This window comes from Camelus ferus, chromosome 16 (genome assembly GCF_009834535.1).
Source record: "Camelus ferus isolate YT-003-E chromosome 16, BCGSAC_Cfer_1.0, whole genome shotgun sequence".
In the NCBI taxonomy this organism is placed as follows: domain Eukaryota; kingdom Metazoa; phylum Chordata; class Mammalia; order Artiodactyla; family Camelidae; genus Camelus; species Camelus ferus.
The window spans coordinates 33,361,597-33,380,031 of NC_045711.1; the positions used below are offsets into that span (position 1 = coordinate 33,361,597).

At 37.2% G+C, this 18,435-nt stretch overlaps 1 protein-coding gene across 9 annotated transcripts in view; it reads right to left on the minus strand.

The window, feature by feature from the left end:
- TANC2 (tetratricopeptide repeat, ankyrin repeat and coiled-coil containing 2) overlaps nt 1-18,435 on the minus strand; it is a 304,320-nt gene that overhangs the window by 52,578 nt on the left and 233,307 nt on the right. For all 9 annotated transcript variants that reach the window (XM_032457147.1, XM_032457146.1, XM_032457143.1 and 6 more), the window contains 3 exons: nt 17,542-17,773; nt 9,187-9,353; nt 5,240-5,847 (listed from right to left, as the gene is read on the minus strand). In XM_032457147.1, coding sequence (XP_032313038.1) covers nt 5,240-5,847; nt 9,187-9,353; nt 17,542-17,773 — 1,007 coding nt within the window. The remainder of the gene's footprint in view (nt 1-5,239; nt 5,848-9,186; nt 9,354-17,541; nt 17,774-18,435) is intronic.

Sequence of the window (18,435 nt, forward strand, 5' to 3'; positions counted from 1 at the left end):
GTTACCAGTACTGGGCTTATACCCACCTTAGAAAAGCAACATATATAAAAAATTTAAATGTATAAAGAAATATTATTTTTGTGGTAAAGTCAGACAATATAGGAGAGCATAAGTCTCTTCTGCGTTTTCATCAGCTGACTATCCTGCATGCCTACCAAGTCATAAAGTGATGCTCTCTCCATCTTACAAGCAGAATTTCTCTGTATATTTATTAACTTAGCAAACTTCACATGAGTTTTTATGACAGTAAAAAGAGGTAGTTCTTAGTTTTAAACAGGCATGGAGAAGGATTCTGATTACCAGCTTTTTTCAAACCTAATTTTGGACTCAGAAAAGGAAAAAAAATTTTTTTTGCTGCCCTTTTCAAAGGTATGCGAGTTTTAATGATGGGAACAATTTACCTATTTGACTAACAGAGGTGGGTCCCATGATTTATGCTAAGAGAAACAAATTTCTAAAGTTTAAGGACATATTCCAAGATATATATTAAATTGCATGTAATTTCTCCCTTGCATTATATTCCAAAACCATGACCATGGGTCACTGGAATAACAGTTATTCCATTATTATCCTGAGTCTCAAATTTATTCTTGATGCCAACAGGGAGTTAGAAACTGGATTAGATAATAAGGAAAAGATATTTATTGGCAAATTAGACAAATCCCCAATAATATTACAGTCAACGAACTCCCTCCCCAGAAATCGCATATCCAAATCATGACATCAGAAGACTGACTTCCCCTTAGTGGTAAAAAAGAATTAGAAGTGAAGCAGATCTAGACCCAAACAGAGATCAGAGAGCTAATATTTCTAGGCAGATAAAATCATCAACTAGTACTCAAGGGCTAGTAAAAATGTGTTACACCTCTCTTCTCTCTGCTTTAACTCTTCCAAACTTCCTAAGGGCTGATTTAGTTCCAGAAGCCTTTTTTTTCTCTTCCTATGATCTATCACTTTGCTGAATTCTTTCCTAGTGCTTTTAGAAATCAGAATCCATCTGCCAAGTTAAGGGTTTGCTGTGGGAGCCTGCAATGGCTCTGAGAAGTGGTAAGCTCAAGTTTGTGCTTCAGTGAGGGTAGGGTTAAATGTCATCCTGTCTGGAGGCTCATGTTTGGAAAAACCAAGTAAATAAAACCACCACAACCCTGCAACTCACCATTTTGTGGTCATTTCAGTTTTATGTATTTTACAAGAAGAGAGGCTGCACAAGTCCCTGGCACAAAGTTAGTTTTCCTTTATAGGGAGAATGCCCTCTTTTTTCCCCCCTTAGACAAACTATTTCTTCTCTGTCACTCTGCTTTGTGACGTGGATTTTGGAGCACCCACTTCCAATGCGTAATTCATTAACATGGCCAAAGCAATTAGGAAACTCTTAACAGAATATTTATTTCTGTGTCAATTCTGGTAACAAAGAATCAGGTAAGTACTCAACTACCCCCACAGGTACAGGTAGGACTTGGGCAGCCTTTTCCCTTTTCCACCACCAAAAATTTGCTACTCTTAGTTTGCGGAAATCATGTCAACCCAAACTGGGCTTCGAAATCACCACCTCATTAGGTCACACAGCTCAAAACTTGTTACATAAAGTCTACAACAAGCGTCTTACATTTTATTCAAATGGTTAAAAATAAGGCCGCTGAGTGTTCTAATTTTACACACACACACATATATACACATCAAACTGTTGATCTGAAGCTGTTCCTGGGGAAAGGGAGGCTAATATCATGAAAAAGAGATAACGAGGAAAGGAAACAGAAAAAAAGAGTGGGGATTCACTCAGGGCTAGCCTAAAGCTATGTAGAAATATTAAGCAGTAACTGGACAGCACCACAAGGCTGGTGGCTCCCAATTGTCTATTCTATCAGCCTCACATTTCAACCATCAAAGTCATTGATGGATTGGATTAAAAAAGGCTGGTGATGTCTTAAAATGCACAAGTTGCTTCAAATGAGTTTTCTACTTCCCTCTTATTAGTATAACAGCAGAGATTAGTTTATTAGATTAGTGAGTTAATCTGATATCTCAGTGGTCAAGGGAATAAAATACAGGACAGATTGATCTCAGAGTATGACAGAATAGGATAGTAATGAATAGTGGGAAACAGAAAGCAGAATAAGGCGGTGAGGTCTAAAGCTGTGAGTGCTTCAAGGGGCATACTTTTACCTAGAATGCAGATCTAAAATCTTAGTTTTGATGTGATAAAGGATTTTTTAGTGATACTTTGCTTATAGTTTGTTAAACACAAACATGCACATATGTACAAATATCCTACACTTTGTTACCAAGCCAAGAAAAAATATCAATAACTCATTTCTTTCTGTGACAGTCAGAGGTATATGCAACATTAGGTCACTTCTTCTAGGATGTCAACTGTCTGCCCTGATTCTGGGACAATCAGCCGTCTGATATTTAAAATACAGAAAACTATCTCAGCTGTAGCACTGGCCTCTAGCTCTGCTTCCCAGCACCACCCTCAGATTACTGACTCTCTTCAATTTAGCAAAAGTACCTCCCTGGGTGGTTTATTTCTGACAAAGGTCAACTACTTTCTGGCTTCAGTAGAATATTCTCATTTGTGTCTAACTCCCTAATAAGGCCAGTAAGTTCAGGGTGAAGAAGTGAGGGTTGAAAGCCCAGGAAAATGGACTAGGAGAGATGTTCTGTTGCTTCTGAAACTTCTCCCTACACGGAGTTTATGCATGTCAGGTACTGGCCTACCTAATGTGATTTCAGAGGCACTAAGTTAGTCTTCCTTTGTCTACTGAAATACATTAGATGCTCTAGAGAGAAGTTGGAGAGAAAGTGGAGAATAGTTTGTACTCGGGAAACAATGTACAGGAAGTAGAGGCTGAAGGCCATAAAGGCAAACTCTGCCTGGAGAGAGTCCTGCTAATCATACTCGCCTAAAATGGAAAGCAATTACAGCCAGTTTCTTTGAAAGGCCAGCTTGGGCTTTGCCAATGACATTAAATTCTTAGTGAATTTCCATCTCATTGACCCAGGGGGTCTTAAGCTCTGAGATCAATACCTTAGTAACGAAGCTGGTGCCAGACAGCGCTGGGTAGAAGGCTGAATTCCAACTGAGATGAAAGAAGTGAGGAAGCTTTTTTGATAACTCCTGATCCTGTTTATTCTCTGCCATTAAGTGATATATGATGGTCCCTCAGCAGCCCTGAGTGTTATTCAATCACCAGGGAACAGACTACACAGCATCTGAAGTTACAAGTGTTTGCTCTTCTTGTCCCAGTGCACCAGCCTCTTGCCAAAACGATCCTAGTTAATAAACAATGTTGAGAGGGTAAAGCCATGATACGGCTGCATAAATACCATATTTTCTCCTTTGGGAGCCCGTAGTTCTATCTGTTGTAAGGACACTGTTAGTTCAGTGCTTGTCAGGCTGCCTTGGACCTCAGTTTTCAATCCTCTGAGATGTTCCAGGATGAGAGAGCAGATCAGCTAGGAAAGTTTCTCTGGAAACTGATTTCAAAGTGTTCATTAGGCGAACCTGACTGGTTCTTAACTATGTTTCTTAACTATGTTCTTAACTGGTTTCTTAACTATGTGGTTGCCAACTTTGTATTATGCATCAGCAGCAGTACTAGTGAAAATTTATAATAAAAATCCTCTTGGGAATGGTATACAACTTACAGAAGAGACTCAGACCCAGTTGGTAAAGTCTTGTGCCCCAAAATGCTAATAGCAGAGGATTATTGCTGCCTATTCAACGAGCCACACACCTTAGTTAAGGTCCACCTAAAGGGTCTATTACTGCAAAGAGCGGAGGACAAAGAACATTTCCCAAACACTTTCTTCATCCTCTGTGCTAGTCTAGACATTACACTATGTGACCTCGCTTAATTCTCAACAACTCCAGGAATTATTATTCCTTTTATGTAGATATGAAAACTATCTCAGAAACATTATATAACTTTCCAAAGGTCACAGCTCCTAAAAGAGGTAGGATTTATATGTAGGTAATGTGACTCAAAAGTTCAGTTTCTTTCCACTACAGCATGTTTCTTTAAAAAGTTCCCCTCTCAGGGAAAATAGCACAAAATCTCCCGCCTGACTATATCTTCATCAGAATCTGGAACTAATTTTCTAATGAATCGGCATGAAGTAGGCTGCACAGCATGCCCACAGGCACAGTTGCCTCTAATAAGGCCTGAGGAAGAATGTGCCCCCAGAGAATAAGACCCCAGCACGGCAGAGATGGCTTGTCTCCCTGAGGAGTCACAGCAGAAGGCACAGTCAAATCTGGCCTGTCCTCTTTTTGAGCCAGAACAAGCTCTGTGCTTGCCAGCTATGTTGTTGGTGTCTTCTTTGTTTCCAGGAAATCAGGAACATACCTGCTTTTGAAAACACCAACTTCATTAAAGGAGTAACTCTTTTAAAAAGGCAGTGTGGAGAAGAAAGCACACCTCCCTAGAAAGCCAGGATCTAGGTCCTATCCAAGAGAACGGCAAACAGTTTCACATCTGGTCTGGTTTGTTGAGCTGAGAAGGATTCTTAAGTCAGGGTCAAGCTCATTAGGAAAGAGTGCTGGGGTCAATCAGAGACACCTGCCATGGGTGCAGGGTAGGGGAGTGGTGGTACATACATTTGCCTAACCCCTCCCCCTCTCCCCTACCTATTAATTTTATGACTTTGGGCAAGTGATTCAGCGTCTTAAGGCCTTTACAGTAAAATGAGGATAATGACACCTCATTTATCTAAAGGCAGAGTGGCTAGATGAGCTGATCTCCTCAAGTTTTTTTTCAGCTATTAGGTTTAAGATTCCATTTTCCAGTGTAAATCTTAGCACCGCTGGGCTTTAATGGGGTCAGTCAATGGTGACTATAACTTTTAAAAGGGCAAGCACAATTTTAAAACGATTCTGCTCTACGACAAAGTGATGAACAATACAACAATTCTTTCTGAAGAACACTGAAGAGGTCCGTTAAATGGTTAATTATATCCTGTGACCCATACTGGGATCAGAGAAAATTATTTAGAAAAATATAGGAATGTAGGGAGCATTCTAAACATCTATGCAGATTTTTAATCTTAAGGAAATAATATTGTGAAAAAATATAATTAGTTAACTTCAGTATAGCCTTGTCTTAAGGAGAAACAGAGACGATGTTTCCTTTATGTGAAATGTTCAATAAAGAACACTTCTCACGGCTTTCAATACCCATGCTCCATGCAATAAATACAAAATAGGCTCAGAATTGCTTATTACAGATCTATGGCTTACCTGGGATCACAGAGAAATTTGGTTTTCTCTCCTTCTTCTCTCCAGATAAGCCATTCTCGAAAAGAAGGATGTACAAACATACGAGTCATGTCTCTGCGCTTGATTAGGAACATGGAGAGGTTCTCCATTCTCTGCTGAAAATCCTCCCATTCTAGTGTGCCTTCAATGCTACCTGCATTGATGGCTTGGAAGATATGTTCATCAGTCAGTGGGTGGAGAGAGGCCACTGCCACATTCAGGAGAGGCATCACCCGGTCAAAGGAAGACTGGGTTGGGAACTTCATATTGCACTGCAGTAAATAAACCTCAGAGAGAGAAACAGGAACTACTTTGTAGCTAGAGCTCTTTAACACTAGATAGCCTTTCTCTATGAGGTCAAATGTAAGTTTCAGGTATAGATAGGACCCTTGACTGAGGGTCTTGAGATGAGAACTGAGTTTGCCAAATGTAGTATTGTCCATTTTGCCATTAAGTGAAATATTATTCTGGATCTCTGAGCTGCTGTGTATCCGGTGCAGGATGTAAGCCTGCAGGTCCTGGTCTATGGCTTCATTCTCTTCTAGTCGATCCAAAAAAATCCTATGGAAAGGCAGCAGCTTGGTAATTTCCTAAAATAGATGGAGAGAGAGAAAGAGAGACAGAAAGACCTTCAGTTTCCCCTAACTCTTAGATAAAAACCATGAGGTCCACAAATTTATCCTGAACTTCCAAGTAGCCAAAGAAAAGAGGGAAATATAATCTAGTATTAGCGTCCACAGAGTAAAACATATTAGTTGCACAGGAGGGACACAACTTTTCCTAATATTGAGACTTAAAATAACTTTTATGGGTCTTCATAAAGGATACTGCAGGAGTGATTTAATGGGCAATATTCCAAATAACACTCCTAAACTAGAAAACAGAGTGCTGTGTAATTTTTCTCAGTGTAAACCATGGCATAATGTCAAAGTACAATTCATGAAGAGATATGTATAAGGACTCAAAGAACGTCACGTAAAAATGTCACTTTCTAATCCTCTTAATAAAATGACTTTATTTTAATGTAGGTGTTTTGGAGATGTCTTAGCCCAAAGGAACACTTCTTATAGTGGGAAGCTTGGTAACTTGATGATCTGCTTGGAAGTTATCTTAAGGAGGTAATAGGGCTTTGTGGTGACTCTTATGCTCTGGGATCCATCTTTTCTTATCTGCTACACACTTTGCTCCTTAACTATCCATTCTCTCTCCTGTATCAATTTCTTCTCTCCTGAATCACACAAATGTGACTCCATACTCCTCCCTCCAACTACTATCTTAGTTCCCATTTTTAGCAAAACTTAACAGAAAAGTTTTCTCTGCTTACTGTATTGAATTCCTCCCTTCCCATTCTCTCCTCCATTTGTTGCGATCAGGCTTTAATCCCATCACTTCACTGAAATGGTTCTTGTCAAGATTATCAGAAATCTTCATTTTGCCAAACGCCATAATCAAGTTTCACTTCTCATCCTCCTCAGCCCCTCAGCAGTCTGACACAGGTGATCACATCTTTCTTCTTGAGTCACTGTCTGCAGCTGGCTTCCACAGCATGTTCCTCTCATTTTCCTCTTAGCACACTGGCCACCCCTGTCCTGCCTGTTTTGCTGGTTCCTCTCTCATGTCCCCATTCTTTCCTCTTATCTGGTCCCCCTCACTCTCTAGAGTAGTCTGGTCCCATGGTTCTAAACATCATCTATTTGCAGATGGTGTCTAATTTTATGTTTCCAGTTTAGCCACTTCTCCTGAGCTCTCATCTTATATCTTGGTCTCCTCAACGTTTATACTTGAGTGTTTCATAGACAATGAGACCAAATCAGAATTACTAAATTTTTCCCCCACAAAACCTTACCCTGTCAATAAATGGTACTACTGCTGACTCTACCACCAAATCATAGGAACTGTCTATGATCTTTCTCTTTTCCTCAAGTCAACATTTACCTGTTGCTCACCAAAACCCCACAATTCATTTTTGAGTCTTCTCTCTTTCTCACACCCACATCCAGCCCATCATCAAATCCTTTTGATTATCCTTCAAAATACAGTTCAAATATGACCACTTCACAAGGTCTCCACTGTTACCACTCTAAGACTAGTCACCATCACCTTTCATCGGTACTTCTTCTTACATTCTTCATCCCCTACATTTTATTATTTATAAGCCAGCAGCCAAAGAAGTCTTTTAAAAAGGTAAATCAGATCTCATCACTTTATAAGGCTCCTTGGAGAGGCCATTCCTATCTGCGCCCTATCTAAAATAACTGCCATTCCCATTTATCCCTTTACCATGTTATATTTGTCTTCATTAGCACTGACACTACCTAAAATTTTAATATATGTTAATTTTCTACTTATTTATTATGTGTGTTCCTCATGAGAACGTAAGCTTTAGAGGGTGGGGATACTGTCTGCCATGTTCATCATCATATCCTCAGCTCTTGGAAAAGAGCCTTTTATACTGGAAGTACTTAAAAAAAAGTCTGTGGAAATAATGATCAATTATGAGGGTTCATTTTTAAAGACCTATGAATTATTTCATTATCAGAACTAAATAAAAATAATTTTAAAAATTATTGGTTTAAGTGAATGAAGTACCTGGGAAGTTACTGCAGGTCCTGATCTATGAAGACACTGAAATCTGGACTTAGTGTGTATAATACTTTTCCTGTTCTTCGGCATAGTTGAAAAATTAAAATCATCTGGTCTACCGAGTCATACGTAAAACATCTGAGATTGCACATGGCTTCATGTAAAAATATGAACGAACACAGTATCTCCTAAGTATATATTTAGTATAACTAGTCAGAGCTTGTGTTCCTGGAAGTTTCTTTTATTCATTCTTCTTTAACAATCAAGCTATTGGCCAATAATGGTAGATTACATAATTTTTAGTTGTAAAGATGCATTTATGTTGATTTATCCACGTTCTTTAATTCAAATTACTTTGATATTTTTAATAATAAACATCTGCAAGTTGGTGGTCAGGATTAGAAGTATAGCTTCTGGTCAAAGAAGGCAGACTGACCTAAATGGTCAATCTACAGGAATAATGCTAAGTGCCTTGGAGAGGGGTAAAGGAGGGAGCTGAGACTGTCTTCTGTACATTAACAACTGTTATACGGGGGTTGTATCAAAATGTTGGGATGAGTGTATAATACATGAGATTTTAATGTTCATCAAAAGATGTTATGGTTAGGGGAAAAAAAGTTGAGAGGCCCTGTTTCAAACTAAGTGTGAATATGTTAAAAATTGAAGATACCAACTTAGCTTTAATGTGAATGGTAGAGAAGGCCTATATGCCTTTTAGGCTCATTTTGACACTCCTAGTCATTCTTCCAGGCCATGAAGTGAGTGATTAGTGAGTGAGCAGGGAAGGAAATTTTTTAAAAATCTTATCTCCCAATTGTAGTAAATTTAATCTAAAGCCTTAATACTGCCAACATTTCTTAGAGAAAGGCATATACAGAAGAAAGTCCATCTTCATGCTATAGAAAAGTTGTACAAGTAGAAACAGAGGGAAGAACTAGAAATTCTGACTCTAGACTGTACATTGAACTAGATTTTGCATGGCATTAAATGATTAAAAATATAAAACAAACGTCAAACAGTAAATTAGTGTTAGAGGCTCTATTTGCTTTGCCAACGCAGAACAAAGTCTAGAACAATGGACTTTCTTTTGATGTTTTAGGGACACTTTATCAAAACTTACCCAGAGCAATGGGAATGGGAACTTGAGCTAAGAGAGTCATATACAGAAAAAGCTCTCTCTAGATTTTCTCTCTTACTCTCAAAACAGGCTGTTCGGGAATTATTCCTGCTAGTGCTCTAGGACGTGGCAGAGATTTATCACTCAGGGTATAAGGACCTAGAAATTTTTCAGTTTAAGCATTCTCCAAGGGAAATAATTTATGGTCCAAAAGCAAACAAACACATACCTGTAAACTGGTCCTAACTGTTACAATTAGTTTGAGCCAGGAAGGAAATTTTCCAATCATTTTACTCAGAAATGATACAATCGTATCCCCATAATCCGGTTTGTGAAATTCGGCTTCATTTAATCCATCAATTAAGATGATGAAATCTTCATCTGGGATTTTTCTCTCTGAGATAGAAAGAAAAGAGTTACTTAATAATTACCAAGCAGATAAGTGAGTTCTTTTTGGGTCTTTGATCACGTATCTATTTGGAAAAAAAATTACAAAAGGTCTCTGGTGGTTTAAAATGCACAGGGTTCATAATTTATTATAAAGACATGGAATAATTCATTTTCTGAATTCATTCTGTTTTTCACCAGGTGGGAAAGCCTTTGTCACATATATAGTATATGAAGCATATGTATCTTCATCATCATTTCCCCCAGGTTATCAGTGACAAGACAGCCTGAGTATTGCATTTATGAGAATTTGCACATGTAAAGTCATTTTTCTCTCATCCTTGAAAAAGCTGGAAAGAACTTTTTCCTTCTATCTGATAGCATTAAAGAGAACAGTATCTTATGTTCCTTTGGTAATCCATCCCCCCCAAAAAGGGTTTAATTTGAAGTCCACAGCAGTATATAGGACTATATGTGAGTAAGTAGTGGGAAGGTAGGGATGGAGGAACAGAGAAAAGGAATCCCAGCAAACAGACAGATCTAAACTAGGCAGGCTGGATTCCCAGATCTTACAGAGCGAGCAATTTCCTAGACTATATCTAATTAAGCAGCTTCAATGAGACCAGATCCTTGTGTGGTCTTCCCAGGGAAGGAGGAGTCATGCAGGAAAGATAAATATCTGCCACTTTTGTTTCCCGTGCCCTCCTGGATGCTATGCTACCCTAAATTGACAAAATCAGTTTATCTGTAGGGCTAGGCTGTAGAAGAAGGTTTGGTGAGATTTCAGGTTTCCATTCTCATTAAATGTTTATTGATTCTCGAACTGTACTGAACAATTAGAGATTAAACAATCCCCAGGCTGAATGAACGCTTTAGTATAAATCAATTGCAAATAACATGTAAAAGTTACTAGTTAGTAGGAACTTATAGGTTATGAAGAGAGGAAAGGAGAGGGAAGACAGAAAGAAGTCACTGGATACCTGAAGCAGGAAATAGATTATATCTGAGGAGGAAAAGAAGGTGAAACTAGGGACAGGAGGAAATGTCTGTGGACTTCTGTATCACATTGGCTCTTTTAGCCTTTAAAAGAGTCAAGACTAATCGAAACTCCACATGTTTTTGTTTCGCATTTGAAAATATGCAAATTTTTGCATGATTAATGAAACTCTGCATTTTCCCCCTAAAGTATGAGCTTTATATAAAGAATTTAATTTGAATAGACTATAAGTCAGTTCTCAAATTATAAAAAGTTTTAACTTAACCTTCATCTGGTGACTTTTTAGGAAGAGAAATGAACTATGGATTCTAGCTCTAACTATAAACAGATTATTAGCGAAATACATTCTAGATGATGAAGGGCTAAGAAGACACATGACTCCTTTAGGGAGTCCAAAGAATTAAAGAAGGGAGAGGAGTTGCTTGGAATTAGTTGGGATTTACCAACACAAATGGGGGCTCTTACGTTCTTGATTTTGAGGACATTGGCTCCCTTCAATATAACCGTCTTTAATTTCAATACAGGAATTTTCTAATTGCTTGGCAGATATAATAAAGCTATCCTTTGCTACGGAGTACCATCACCAACCCCACCCAGTGGTGTGCTGGAGCTGTCCTGTGCTAGTTCTGGAGAGCCCACTGTAACATTTTCAAGAGCTGGTTGTTAAGTGGCTGGTAGCTTCAAATTGGCCAAAGTAGGATTACTTATTTACACAATGGAAACTGGCAAATGTTACAAGCCCTTCACCCCAGAGCTGGCTGTTAAAAATTTTCCAGCACACCACTGTCTCCACCACTTCAAGTATATCCCCTTTAACTTCACCCAGGCTCCTTCATAGGAAGGCAGTGACTGTCAAATGGAGAAAAAGGTGATGATAATGCAGGCATCTGTTGAGATTTTCTTTGGGAAAAATATTTCAAGCACATTCTCAAGCATCAAGATCAAGATCAAGCTCTAAATTTTATGATCTGAGTATTTTAAAGAATGAAATAATTCAATTCCTAATAAAATTAAACTTTCATTTCTATAAATCCCCAGCAGATTGTATTACTCGTCCCATAAGTAGACAATCTATCATTTCTTTTAAAAAATGAGTATGACCCACTTAGAGCCTAAAAAATTTCCCTTTCTTTTGCTAAGTGATGAGGTTTCTCAATGATAAATTTAAGAAGTGTGAACTTACTGATCTTTAGTCTTTACCGTTCAAATGTAACTAGCTTTACAAGAATGCTTGCTCATTTTCAAACTTCTGTGGATTATTTAAACACATACTCTAACTCAGTAGCTTTTAAAAGATTTTATAGACAAATGAAAATTAAAAAAAAATTGGGGACCAATAAAGGATTACTACTTTGTAATTTGCCATGTAAGAGCATTTATAGTACAACTGCCATTCATTACATCATCAGAGTTTCACAGCATAAAAAATATTTTAACATTAAAAAAGGAGGGATATAATCTATCTAACTTTATATATCTATGCAAAATTATATCTATATTTTACATCCACACGAATTCTAGGCTGTTTCTATTTTCTTACTTTGTCATGGAAAACTTTAAATGGACCGGTGCTTAGGAGCCACTGTCCTGGCTGACAAGTCCCTGGAAAGGTTTCCTAAGCCCTTTAACCCTTGTTCTGAATCCCTTGTAAATACATATTCAGCAGGGATCCCCCACTGCCCTCACTTACACATATGTTAGTAAATACTTGAACTGTCTTCCTTAGTAGTCCCACTTCAAGACTCTACCTAGATTCCAGAGAGGAATAAGAATTACAGTAACTGCAAGAAAAGAGGTGGTCAAAACTGAACCCCAGTACATGAGATTTTATTACTGGTGTATTGTATAGGAATTATCAAAAATGATAAGGCTCATATCAGACAACATTTTTTGGTTCAAAAAAAGCTGCACATTACATGTGAATTATCTTCCTGTTAGTTGTGATAACAAACTAGTATCTCCTTTCATTTCACATTGGTGACTGAAGCAAAAGCTCTCCAAAAAACTTCAAAACTTTTCCATTTGTTTTATATGTATGTGTGTTTGTGTGTGTGTGTGTGTGTGTTTTAGTCACCACACTTGTAGAACCTTAAAGTACCGTGAAAAATGTTGACTCTCATTTTTTGAAGTAAAGTGTGTAATTTGAAATTTAGCTTCTGAATCTAAATTCAAACTGTTTTCCACTGAACTCTCCTGGAAAGAAAACTCCAGCTACTTTAAAAAAATTCTCTATTTAAAAAATTATTGTGATAAAATGTATAAACAATTAATACAATTAATTGTGCAGATCTTAACTGTACACTTTGGTGAGTTTTGACAAGTGTATATACTCATGAAACTAACATCTTGATCAAAATATAAAACATCTCTATCACTCCAGAGAGTTTCCTTAGATTCCCTCCCAATCCCTGATAGGCAACCACTGTTCTAATTCATATTATCATTGATATGAATGTAAGAACAACACTAAGAAGAATACTAAGAATTGAATACTAAGAATTCATTGAACATCCATTGAATGAATATACTATGTTTATGCATTCTTTTGTTGAAGGACATTCGGGCTGTTTCCAGTTTTTAACTATTCTGAATAAAGCTGATATAAACATTGTTGTATGAGTCTTTTTGTAGACATATGTTTTCATTTCTTTTGGGTAAATACATAGGAATAGAATTGCTTGGTCACAAGGCAGACTTATATTTAACTTTATAAGGAACTGCCAAATAGTTTCCCAAAGCAGTTGTACCATTTTCAACTCCCTCCAGCAATGTATAAGGTTCCAGCTGCTTATCATTTTCACCAACATCTTTAAAAATGTTCAACTTTAAAAATTTTAATCACTGTAGTGGGAGTAAAGTTGTATCTCACTGTGATTTTAATTTGCATTTCCCTGATGACTAATGATGGTAAACAACTTTTTACATGCTGTTTGTATATCTTCTTTTGTAAAGTGTCTAAATCTTTTGTCCATTTAAAAATTGGATTATTTATCTCTTCATCAATGATTTATAGGAACTCTTTAGGAACTGTGGATACAAGTGCTTTGTTCCACACACACGTGCACGCACACACACGTGCACGCACACACACATGCGCACGCGCACACACACATACAGAGTGAATGATTTTCTTTTTGTGATCTGCTTTTCCTTTTTCTTAGTGGTATCTTATGTTGAGGAGACATTTAAAATTTTGATGAAGTTCAGTTTATTAAATTTTCTTACATGATTAATGATTTTTAGGTCCTTAGAAATCTTTACCTACCCCAAGCAGGTATAAAGATATCCTTCTATGTTTTTCCTATTAGCTTTTATATTTTGGATAATGATTTACCTTGAATTAATTTTTATATATGGTGTAAGGTAAGGATTGAGATTAATTTTTTCCATACATGTATCCAGTTGTTGTAGTATCATTTAATGACAAAATTCTTTTCCATATTGTCTTGATACCTTTGAGGAAGGTCAACTGCCTCCATATATGTGGGTTTAGTTTTAGATTCTCCATTCTGCTCCATTGCTCTATTTATCTATCCTTGTGGGAATACCACCTTGTCAGTGGAGTGCTAGAGCCACCTCAAGCTGGCTCATGAGAGCTGACTGCTACATTTTTTATGTTCAAATCAGGCCCCCACCCCTGGGCTGACTGTTAAACATCTACTAACACTTACTGCCTGTCATGATTTCTGTAGCCTTATATTACATCTTGAAACCAAGTACTGTTGGTCTTCTAATTTTTTTCTTTTTCAAGAGTGTTTTGGTCATTTGTGCTGTCTCCTTTTTCATGTCTGATGTTAATTTGTGTTTTTCTCTCATTTTCTTGATCAATCTTGCTAAGGGTTTATTCATTTTACTATTAATTTTTTTCTATTTCACTGATGGTTGCTCTTGCTTTTTATCATTTACTTCTTCCTACTTACTCTGGATTTATTGTCCTCATTTTTTTTTCTAGTTAATTAAGTCAGAAACTTAACCATTGATTTCATATTACTCATTTTGAAATATACTTTAATTTCCTTTGTAATTTCTTCTTTGTTTCATGGGTTATTTAGAAGTATGTTCTTAAATTTCTAAATATTGGAGGATTTTATGTGTATTGACTTATAATTTAATTCTATTATCTCAGAGAACATTTTCTATAGATTTTAATTTTTTGAAAATTTCAGACTTATTTTATGGCCCAGAATATGGTCACTGTGCACTTGAAAAGACTGTATATTGTGTAGTTATTGGGTAGTGTTCTATAAATGTCAATTGGATCAAGTTGGTTGACAGTGTTGTTCAAATCTTCTATATACTTACTAATTTTTTTGTCTACTTGTTCTATTAGTTACCAAAAAAGAAGTGTTAAAATCTCCAACTATGAGTATTTGCATATTTATCTCTTCAGTTCAGTTAGTTTTTGATTCATGTATTTTGAACCTCCATTATTAGATGCATACACATTTAGGATTATTTTCTCGATGAATCGGTCCTTTTAGGTTCATCAAATGCCCCTCTGGCAGTAGTCCTCGTCTTGAAGTCTCCTCTGTCTCACATTAATATACCCACTCCAGCTTCCTGTGCTCCATGTTTATAGGGTATGTATTTTTCTATCCTTTCACTTTCAATCTGTGTCTTTAAATAACGTTTCCTGCAAATAGCATATGGTTGAGTCTTGCTTTTTATCCAATCTGACAGTTTCTGCCTTTTGACAGATGTATTTGGTCCATTTAAATTTAATATAATTATTGATATGGTTGATTTTTCTCTCTCATCCTGCTTGTTTCATCTCAAAAAAAAAATTATTCTGTTCTTTCTTTCCTGCTTTCTTTTAGACTAATCAAATAATTTTTAGTATTTATTTTATAAATTGTGTTTCCAGCTACTGCTCATGACGGTGATTTTGTTTTAAGGATAAGAACATGGGAGTTTGACAGAATAATTAAATTTACTCAGAACAACATTTTTCAATGGGGATATCTAAAGCTGCTCATGGAGACCTAATGAGCAGCAAATATATCCAGTAGCAAAATTATAAAACACATGAATTATGTTGAGAATCTGGAGCTGAATCTGCAAGCATTTGGATATTCTCCTTGAATAAGCCATAAGATGTAGATCCTTGTATCACTGTCCTTCCTTCAAGTACCCCATATGTGATCAATTTATATGGTCACTATTTGTTCAAAATTTATTCCCTGAAATGCCCACTATGTTCAAGGTGAGGTAGTCACTATGAAGGATAACAGCTGAATTAAGAAAGGTTCCTAACTTCAGTAGCAAACAATTTAGTCAAAGGGATAAGTACAGAAATAACTAATTCTTATAAAGCACAAAGTATAATATCTGACATATAATAAATGTTCAATGTTAGTTATAAAAATTTAAATTCTTATTACATATATAGTAATGTGTGAAGTACCATAAGTGAGAGATAAAAAAGCCTAATGTCAATTTGAAAGGATACCGTAACTTACTAGAGGGGGCAGGTGGTATTCCTTGAATGAGGTGGTATTTAAGCTGGTCCTTGAAAGATGGTGAGAATTCTGACAGGCAGAGATGTGAAGAGAAGGCATATCAAGAAAAGGAAACAATAAGCAAATGTATGGAGGCAGGAAAATGTAGCAGAGTGTTTAAGGACTAATGGATGTGTTAGTTTACATGTAAAGACATGGAAAGTGGATAATAAGGCTGGAAAGCAGGGTGGATCTAAGCCATTAAGTACCTTAAATGATAGACTAAGGAGTTAACTGGAAGTTAACTCAGTGAGGTAATAGGGAGTCATTGAAGGTTTCTGAACAGGGACATTTAGTGATCAGAGCAATGCTTTATGAAGCTTTACCTGGAAGCAGTACATAAAGTACAGAAGACTAGAGAGACTGCGGCAGAGACTGCCCACCCGGTATGTCATGAATGGGTCAAAGGTGTGCCTTAAAAACGAATCCTTTCAGCCCTCAGGGCATCGGGCTTGGTACAGTTGGAGCTTCAAGGCCCGTCATGCCCAGCCATGAAGAGTCATGACTTTTTTTATTCCAGTGTGCTACACAAATTTTAATAACTTCCCAAGACCGTTATGATGTGAAAGAAGCACCAGATCAGAAAACCAGAGAAGGCCAGGAAGCGTAGCAACACAGATGTGATGTCATGGGCAACTGAATAGCCTTGAGGGTGACAATGGTAGGAATGATTTTGAGATTAACGGATGTGAGAAACACTAAGAAGGCAGAATTAACAGGATGAGAGATTGGCTGAATGTACAGAAAATACACTTAAAATATTTGCAGAGGAATCCTAATGTTTAAAAAAGTCTAGGGTATGGAAAGGCTAACAGGTAACAGAGGTACAGACAGAGTTCATCAGAGTTCATATCCAAGTAACCAGCATGAGAGTTGACATAACTGAAGACAGTGCCAGGGGAATGTAAATTAGAATCACTTTTTCCTATGAATGCCTCCAAAACTGCCGAGGAAAGTATGTAAGTCTCTCAGGAATAAACAGGATATCCCAGGAATCTCATGCTTACTCAGATCCTTTTCTTCGGCTTCCAGAATTGACAAAACATTGTGAAAGGGATGGGGCAGAGAGATGGGTGAAGGAGGAGATGGTTACACTTAGGCCACAGCCAACACTAGAGTCACAGAGTGAAAAGGGAGAAAAGGCATGATGAGCATGAGAAGGAGATGGGTTCCATTTCAGTTCCCCCTACTTCTTAAAAATGTCTTAATACATTTTAGTGGACCGTTAAGTAATTTTTAGTATATACACAGAGTTACACAACCCTGGATGCCACTTGATTTTACGTGAACTGTGGAATAATAAAAAGAAAAATAGCAAATATAAAGACTGAGGAGGTTTCTAATCATAAAAACTCCATGACACTGAGTTGGAGTCATGGCTCTACTGATTTATTTGAACTCCACAGAAAGGACTGGAAACTCTACTATCTTTGGTTCAAGAAAAATGCATTATATTTGGAAATGAGAATGAAAATTTTTATAAAGAAAGGAGGAAGTAGCAATCCCTGGAGAAATTTTAATTTTTTCAAGTAAAATCTTTTATCTGTTAACTGTATCCTCCAGGGTATCATCTGTGGAACATTTAGTTTTGGCAATGTGATAAAAATAATCATTTCTATAGCATGCCCCAGGTAAGCTTGGGCTCCAGAGCCTCCACCTTCCACAGCCTCCACCTTCCACCTTCTTGGCACCCCATCGGTACCTTTGTGGAGGTTCTCCAGGGGCTCCAGGACTCCCCTCCGGAAGGAGGCCATGGGGTCTTGAACACAGGACCGAAGGCTCAGCATGCTCTGCAGGTGAGGCTCCCGGAGAAGCTGCTCCCGGTAGGCCGCCAGCTGAGGTGAGCGGCACAGCAGGGCAGCAACATTGTGGACGAACTCTGGCACCAGGCAGGTGTAGGCATTATCTGCTTGGCAATAGTGATAGGCAACCACCTACGAGAGAAAGATGTGAATGCAAACAGGTTTATGAGGAGCAAGAGCACAGTCGTGGTTATCATATGATTGTTCTCTAACACTGTCTTCTGTCTCCACATTCCTCAACTTTTTCAAGTAACAGTAAACGCTGCTAACTTAGAAAAGGCCTGATTTATCTAGGATCAGAAATTTGACATGATATTTCTGTTGTATATATATGAAATTATAATTCATAATTAACATTTATAAATACAAATTGAGTTTCCATTCTGGATTACAAGAAACAGGAAGCAGGCCTGAGAATGAAGATTTACATTAATCTCTACTTATTTGGCATGTAGCAGTACAAGAAAGAGTCTGATCTTGTAACAAAGCATTAGGAATAAAATAATCAGAGAAATACCATATGTTAGATTCAACAAACATATGCTTCTTAATTATCATATAAAATTATAGTTGTGTTATAAACAGCCTTATAAAAATAATTTAGATTTAAAAGTTATCACTAGATATTTCCTGAGCACCCAGAGATAGAATAAGAATTAGGTAACAGGAAGAAGGAAAGGGGTGAGATTTTTGTTAGATTCAGGTGTTAAATTCAAAGAACTCAGAATATGGATGAGTCTTAATATTATCCAAGGTCTGGCTGGAACTTGGAATTTTTAGCTCTGTTTTTTTGT